Below are 8,446 nucleotides of genomic sequence, written 5' to 3' on the forward strand. Positions count from 1 at the left end.
TTAATGAAGGGAAGTCACTGTGGATTAATTGCTAAAAGGGTGGGAGTAAGTGGACAGAAATTGTCTAGAGAAGCTTTTATCTTTTTAACAGACGGAACCACTCTCACATGCTTTTCCTCCCTCCCTCCCTCCCTCCCTCCCTCCCTCCCCCGCTCTGTGTGTGTGTGTGTGTGGGGGGGATCTTTAACAAAGATGACAATTAAAAAAATTAATTAAACTTAAAAATGCCTGAAACACACCAATAAAATAAAACAAAATAAAAATAAAGAAAAAATGTACAGTTTTTCTTTAATTAAGACATAGCACAGAAAACAAAGATGTCTAACAACGCATAGTCGTGTCCTTTGCGACATTCAAAACATGTTTGACGGCCACCAACATGTGATATCATAACAGTGGGGCTGGATAGGACACACCCTGCGCAAAGCAGCTGACACCATTGCCAGGCAGGCACTTGACTGGAACCCTGAGGGGAAGAGGAGAGTTGGGAGACCGAAGCAGACTTGGAAAAAAAATGAGAGTGAGGCAAAGGACATCAGAACCACAAAGACCAACTGAGGGCAGCTGTCCAAAGTGTACTCATTATTATTGTTTTCAGGCTGCGGACTCTGTGTGTGTGTGTGATCGTGCGTTTGCTTACTGTTCTCTGGACTTCCCTTTTCCCTTTCGATGGCTTTAACTTCCCTTAAAATTGAATTTGGCTCGTCTTTTCTTAGAGAGTATTGAATCATTTTCCGTGTTGACTTTGAAAGTGCGACTCAAGATCACAAAGTAGTCTGTAGAGATTGTGAAACTAGTGTCGTTAGGTGTAAACACGAACTCAAACTACATTGAACTGTATTAGGCTCTCTCTGTCATAGTCCCCCTATCTCTCTCTCTCACAATGTAAAACTGACTTTAAAATAACATTTTACTGTGATCACCTCTGGGGTAACTATTTTATCATTTGTGGATGGGCGTGTCCACTGAGAAGTAATTCAACTAGTAACTAATTCTGTAATGGGTGATTGAATTGACATGTGCGTTATTCAATTAGTAAATACTCAAACCAATCGGTGACAGAAAACAGTTATTAGCAAGACCCTTTTTTTCACATTTTTGATAAATTATAGGTTTGACTAGGCCTCTTCAGAATACGACATGAATACAACATGTTAGCACTACCTCCTCGTAGCAAACTTACCCAGCCTGTGAAGGTTAACATCTGGGTAAACGTGCGACATGAATACAGCTACACCAGTAATAAAGCCTTGACTTTATATGGGCACTTTGCCTGTCTGAATTGTTAATTGGCTATCACTAACTTCCTTGTCGCTAAGTCTTTTTATCTTTTCCGTCCATGCGTAACTCAGTCTGGACCACACGAGCTTTGCAGCTCTAACACTACAGCTACAGGAAGTCGACGCTTATGTGAAACTAAAATAAAAGCAATGGAGACTTGGTGTGTGTTGCTGATCTTAGCTTCAATTCCTTTAAGTAAGTTTGTGTTTTGGTTGCTACATTGTTAACGCTTCTTCCTATGTAGGGTTAGGGTTAGGGTTAGGGTAGAACTAGTGGTGTACTAGTGTGTGTGTGTGACTAAGAGATTACACTTTTATGTCCAGTATGCCTCTTGCGAAAATAAATATCTCCCGATGATAGAAGGACACATCTGCTCCCGTGATGGCAGTTTCGAATCTAACGACTCATCCTGTTGTCTAAGGTTGCTGCTGTCTCTCCAGTGGCAGTCAGGTATTCTCAGGCTGTAAACAGCGCAGCACCGTTAAGTCTCCTCCGCCCGTTTCTCGGTCTCGAACCCATTCTGATGGCTCTCGCTCCTGGAGGATAACACGACCCTGCCTCGTGGGGAAGACAGCTAACAAGGATGATGCCATGTAGGGCTATCGAGGATGCGACCCCGTTTGTATTCATTTTCTCCGATGTGCATGGCTGCTGTGGTAACAAGTTTGTGGTGCATTGTTTCGCGGGGTCTCTAGCATCCTGGCTTTATGATAGCGACTATACTTGGAAAACTGGAAGACGGTCACGGCGATTTATAACAGAGAAGGGGTTGAAGGGAAAGCCAAAGTTAGTCCACTGTTTTTTGAGACCGTTAGTTTGGTGCTCCCCTGCTTACTTTTGTATAGGACACAACACGAGGATGCTATACAGCGCTGTAGTGTTGTGTGTTGTGCTCAAGGAAGTTGAGGATTTGTGTCATCCATATTATGTAAAAGAGACTTTGAGGAAGACTGTTAAGGTTCACTTTAGCCTACTATACTGGTGGCTGGAGACTCTGAATCTTGTAAATAGAGAAGCATAGATACTAAAAATTACATACCGCCATCCTAAATTTTGTCAAGGAAAGCCTTGATGAGTTGTCTGTTGCAATGGTAGTTCCAGAAGCTTCTTCACTATTAGTTTACAGAGAGACAGAGAGAGAGAGAGAGAAGAGAGAGGAGAGAGAATGTAAAGATATGATGAGATTTGTCGATGCTACATTACTTCATACAGTTCAATCGAAAAGGCTAAAACATGTTATTGTTATTTTAAAACATATATGCGCTGGTTGCCAGTTGACCATCTACCCACTCGACCGAGTCAGACCACGCAGAAATGTAACTTGACCAAAGATATTGTATTTCAATGTCTTTAGTTCGACCATCAATTAGTCGATTCTTCCACAATACAGAATCGAATTGATCACAGCCCTGAGTAGATATGTGACCATGATATGAGTTTTGTCTGAAAGGCCCAAGATTAATAACCAATGCAAAAAAACCCATAAATATCTCTCATACCTGGTTCATTACCGGAACACAGCTACGTCCCACTTCTCTCTGTTCAGTCTGCTCAGCTCCACTCCCTTCTGCTCAGTAAAATCAAACACAAAGCCACTTTTCAATAACTGCTTAATTTGGGGTCTCTTGTCCCAAGTAACTTAGCTGCACCACCACCGCATTTGTGATTACGGATTAGACTTATTTACAAATCTTTCATTGGAAAGCAACAACAGTGCATGTGAACCAATAATAACAAATTTTTGTCACATTTATCAAGATATTGTAAACTCTTATGCAGGAAGTTGTCAAATTTCGCTGAAATGTTTGGTGATTTTAAATGGTGCTTATCTTCTACGACAATGTGAGGATGCTGTGCTGTATAGTTTCATTATTCAAAATTTTTATTTTTTGCCTTACATAAAGTATATCTAAATGTATTATTATGTAACCCCATAGCGTGACCTTAACTACAAACTTTTCATGTATTATTGCTTGCAGCTTGGGAGATAGGTGAGGAGTTGAAATGTCCAGATGTCTTCACTGACGGTATAAACATCATTACCTGCACAATCAACAAGACAGCCATCGACAATGCTGGTTGCCTTTCAATGCAGAAGTCAGTAACATTTGATCTTACAGTGGACAACACTACAAATACACCATGTCTCGCTGCTTACAATCCAGATAACTGCACTGGAAAACAGAATGAAGAGCAATGTTGGTGTGATCATAAGAATGGAAATATCTTTGTCTATAAATTTTCTTTCCACTTCAACCGCACCATACACAAAGGGGGACAAATGGAATGCAAACTTTGCATATCTTCAAATCATTCTGACACAACCGCCACTGGCAGCTGCAAAAATTTGAAAGGTAGTTTCACATGATGGTGATTCAACTTATAAACCAATTATGAATAAATGCATGAGTATGGTACAGAATAATGTGACCATAGTTCTGAATTCTCTGAAGTTTAGGTAAGCCAACAAGAAGTGCATTGTAGTAATCAGTTTGGCAGAGAATGAGCAACATTGTGAGTTTGTTAACCACATTTAAAGACAGAATTCTACCAATTTTCCCCAATTCTTCAGGCTTGCTTATGTCATTGATTGACAGCTATGTAGCAAATAGTGTAAATGATATTAAAGTTATTTCAACAGGCCAAAAAAAAGGTAGAAATTATTTCATAAAAGTAAGGGAAATATTCTGTATCTAAATTTTTTTTTTGAGACAAGATATTGGATTTTCATGTTCCCATGTAAAGAACATTAACTAAACCAAAGGAACAGTTTCTCTGTCTTCACTTTCTCTGAGAAGTACATGTGAATCATTGCTGCCATGTATACCCAGTCTCAGATATAGTTATGTAATTATACTATCCCTAGAAGCTCAATGAGAGTGTGTAGCCAGGTGTAAGTGGTTAACTGTGTCTAAGGCACAACATGCTGAAAGGAGAACCCAGCCCTCAATCTTCTTTCTTCATTTACTATGGCAACCAGTGATCTAGCTGGACAAGGGGACTTTTCATTTATGGACCTGAGTTAGCGTTGGAACTGGGTGAAGATTGGATAAGGACACACCATCTACAAGGCTACATTGCAGACCTTACCTAGTTTACAAGTTTTCAGAAAGTGAATCCTGTAAAGTTTGTAAAACATTGTAAACTTTAAGCAAATATAATTTATTTGCTGCTCCCTTAGAATCAGTGAAGCCCAACTGTCAATGGAACAGAGAATTTCTGTTTCATCATTTACTTCTGAAGGCATTAACATTGGATTTTTTTAATAAGAAATATTGGCACACATTAAAAAGTAAAATGTCTTACAAGCAGGATTCTTTTTGTAAAAAATCATTGCAAAGATTAATATCAGGATGTGTTTAGATAACAGCCAGGTTATTGAACCGCCTGTTAAAAACATTATTTGTTCAGACTAAACATCGTTATTTTTTATATTTAACAGATTTGTTAACCATACAGTCATAGTCTGAGTGCCTTTTATCAGAGAAGTTTTTATCTATATGTGATGACATTTGTTGGCAGAGTATATTTGCAGAAGTGGGTTTACAGTGACAAGCTGTGTGCAGTTACAAACTAAGTTCCTTCCCACAGACCAGACAGAACAAGTGATTAGATTAGCTATTTAAAATTGGCGCCACATTGAATTTGGCATACAGTGTAGTTCACTTTTGTCTTTTCTACTTTTAAAGATTTTTCAGTAATATGAATGCGTATGTACACAGTGAGAAGAATGGAATCTTTGAGGATGGGCTAATATATCTGTGCATGGTTGTGTGTTCGTGAGAGAAAAAGAGAGAGCATGCCCATGAAAGTGTGTGTTTTATAATTTGTTAAATCATTTTTCTTTTTTTCTGTTAGCAAAAGACTTAGGTTCTGCTATTGAGAGACATGTGAACAGCAGAGCTGGACTAACTGTTGCTGAAATTTTCATTCTTTTTCATGCGATTGCTGTTTTCGTTCTGTAAGTGATATTGCTGTGTCATTTTCACTCATGCTATACAAATTGTTATGACATTCGAAGCTCTTTAACTGATTTATCCTCAGAACTAAATCATAAAAGAGAGGAGACTTATGCCAAATTTAGTTTTATACAGATTTTTGCGTTAACACATTGTTTGAAAACAACGACTTCACTGTCACCCTGTCCTGACCATGAGCCTGCATAATGTGTCTGTGTATTTATTTTGTGTATGAGCAGGTGTCTGCTATTTACAAATGTGTTGCATGGTTATTGGTGATTCAGTTTACTTCTGTATATCATTTCTGTAAAGCGCTTTGAGCAAAACATTGGAAAAGTGCTATATAAATCGTCCTTACTATTATTAAGCATATTATCTCAAACTAAAATGCAAAATTTGTAAAATGCATACTAACACTTCTAAGGAGCATGCTCTTAGTGCTTAAGAACAAGAACGAAACATGGACAGCATACGACGGACAGGAAAACAAGCAAATACCATATGAGCTATAAAAGAAGAAACAACTTTACGAAAAGAAGATTAAAATTAAATACAGAAAACACAAAGAGGAACCAAATAACACGAATAAGAGCTGAGAGTAACATAATATTGCAAAAGGAAGGGTGTGAAAATGTATTAGTATTATAGGAAAGGTTGTTAGGAGTCATGTTTGCAGAAGAGATGCGTTTTCAGTGCACGTTGAAATGGTTTAGTAGTGGGTAGGTGGCGGATATGGAAGGGGATCTAGAGAAATCCATTGTTTCGCTGCACAATAACGAAAAATTGTTTGGCCATATGTTGTCATTTTGGTGACAGAAAGAGTAAGAACTTTCATTCTTCCATAAGATTTTTTTTCATGTTTGAGCGCCTGAGCTGCAGCATACATTGTATGAAAGCACATATGATGCTCTGCTATGCAAGTTCATCCCTTTGCTGTTCTCATCATAGTTATTATAAAAAGAGGAGAACAAATGGAATATCTTAATCTCTTACCAGCCTCATTTTGCTTGCAGTATTAAATTAAACTGTCCATGTTATGTTTCTGCCTCAGTCATTTCATTTGTCTCCAGTCCGTTGTTTGCTATTGTTGTAATTGTTTTTCCTCACATTGTCTTTAGAACCTGTTCTAGACTTTTTTATTTTGTTGTTATTTCTCATGCATATTGTTTTTGCAGAGGGCCTTGCTGAAGGTGTGGAAACACTGTACAAGAGCTCAATGAGTGCTGTACTCCTCAACTACCAAACTGTATGCCGAGATTAACTCTTGGCCTCTTGCGAGATGTAACAAAGAAAGTGAATAAACCGGAAGTTATGTCGTCTAATGTCTCGTTTTAACAGTTAACTAAAAAAAAATCGTCTGCCAGCAGTCTAGGGTTATTAGTTCATGGGTAGACCTTTAACAAACCAATGGGTGCCCAGTACGACTTGCACAGCTTAACAGCTTGGTGAACACACTCACACACACATATGTACATACATGTGCATGAACAGACATATAGAGACACGGTCATTAGTGCCTGGAACTCCCCCTCAACAAACGTACAAAAACAAAAAAACACAACCCACAACAACTCAAAACTAAGAGAGAATGACTAGCTAGATAGCAAATCATAGCTGCATTTTTTTTCCTCGTCTGGTTTTTCACAGGACTGTATATGATGTTATTTTAAAGTGCAAACCTTTGGGATCTATATGCGGGATTCCACGCCGCCATGTTGCACTCGCTACAGCAGCGACCTTGAGCTGCATTGAACAAACTGAAGTGATGATCCCCCTTTTGCAGTTTCATATGATAATATTTCTTCATTTTCTCAAGATAACTCGATCAATATCGTCCTAGTATTCTTCTGATGTCAGTAAAACCTTATTCTCTGGAGTCGTTACCGTTACATCTACAGTTATCTCCCTTCAACATTTCATAGCACACAGCCTCCAATATACTCTACAGTCTCTATTTCCTCATCAGCCACCTCGCTTAAATCAGTTGCAGACTGATTATTAGCCAAGTTGTAGTTTTCATTTACCATCGTTTCAAATACCATTAGGCAGATCCATATTGATGCAGAGATGGGATATATGCCTTTTAATATCTTTACAATCAATTAAAAATTCCTTGTGAAAATTTGAATATACTTTTTCTTTTGCTTCACTATACACAGGCTAAGAAACTGTAAATCATGAAGTAGTGCAGGTCCTGAAAAAGTAGAGACATACAATGTTATCTCATTTGAAATAATTTAAGAATTTACTGGTACCGCATTATTAATACAATGTCTATGAAAAGTGCATTTAAAAAAACAAATGAATGTACGATCAATACCTTTCACATCATATTGTCTACAGGAAAACCCACTATTAATATACATAAGAAGAAAAATAGCTTCTGCATACACTCAGTATTTGCTTCAAACTGCTGGTATTTTCTATACATTGTCAATAATGAACTCAAAACTGCAAAACGTTTCAGCCTGTATACTTACCACCAACATTAGGGATTATTTCCTTTACATTGTCTGAAATGTTGTCATCTGACCTCAAGTCCCACAAGACTCTTCCAAGACCTCTAGGCAGACCAGATCAAACCGATTATGATTAAACAAACTTTGTCAACAAATTTAAGTAAAAAAGCAAAACAGATAATGGAAGAAAATAGCTAGTTCTCTAACTCTATATATTTTTATATATTTTTATCCAGGTATGAAACTAAACTAAACAGTCACTGAACGATTTGCCGTCGTGTGCATATTTTTTTCACGGGAATGAGACACATAAATATCAGAATAGATAGAGGAACATACAATTTTCTTCGCCACCCACTTCAAGTACACTATCATCCTGATAACAGCGCGTGACGTGAATGTGTTCAAAACAGCTGTTACAAAAATCAACAAGGATTTAAATGGAATTTAAGGCAAGTTCCTTAGAGCCTTAGTCTGAGTTCAGAAGCGATAAACTCACTACAAACTATCCTCTGTAACCACTCAGAAAAACAATGAGCTAGAGAGCGAGAACTTGCTGACAAAAACATTTTGACTCTTAACATAATTACAAATACAACGCTGTGTGTGAGTGTAGAATTTTTCATTATCATTCACTTATTAATAAATATATATATCAAAACATACTTACTAAGAGGATTTCTTCAATAGCAAAGGATTGAAAGATACTCGCGAATACAAAACAAAGCGACCGGACATTGCCTGTCC

At 37.7% G+C, this 8,446-nt stretch overlaps 1 protein-coding gene across 1 annotated transcript; it reads left to right on the forward strand.

Annotated features, from left to right (window-relative positions):
* The first annotated feature begins 1,361 nt into the window (after positions 1–1,361).
* On the forward strand, positions 1,362–6,554 carry LOC112568624. The gene is made up of 4 exons (XM_025246015.1): positions 1,362–1,476; positions 3,261–3,635; positions 5,140–5,242; positions 6,416–6,554. The coding sequence occupies exons 1-4, from the start codon at positions 1,431–1,433 to the stop codon at positions 6,426–6,428; spliced, it is 537 nt and encodes a 178-aa protein (XP_025101800.1). The 5' UTR covers positions 1,362–1,430; the 3' UTR covers positions 6,429–6,554.
* Positions 6,555–8,446: the final 1,892 nt, after the last annotated feature.

The sequence above is a fragment of the Pomacea canaliculata genome, linkage group LG7, assembly GCF_003073045.1.
Source record: "Pomacea canaliculata isolate SZHN2017 linkage group LG7, ASM307304v1, whole genome shotgun sequence".
NCBI classification, from domain to species: Eukaryota; Metazoa; Mollusca; class Gastropoda; order Architaenioglossa; family Ampullariidae; genus Pomacea; species Pomacea canaliculata.

What these genes read in the sequence shown, in the direction of transcription:
- LOC112568624 (XM_025246015.1), top strand. Translation starts at nt 1,431, where the DNA reads ATGGAGACTTGGTGTGTGTTGCTGATCTTAGCTTCAATTCCTTTAA. An exon ending in CTTAGCTTCAATTCCTTTAA is followed by an intron (nt 1,477 to 3,260) that starts GTAAGTTTGTGT and finishes TATTGCTTGCAG; the next exon opens with CTTGGGAGATAGGTGAGGAG. An exon ending in CAGCTGCAAAAATTTGAAAG is followed by an intron (nt 3,636 to 5,139) that starts GTAGTTTCACAT and finishes TTTTTCTGTTAG; the next exon opens with CAAAAGACTTAGGTTCTGCT.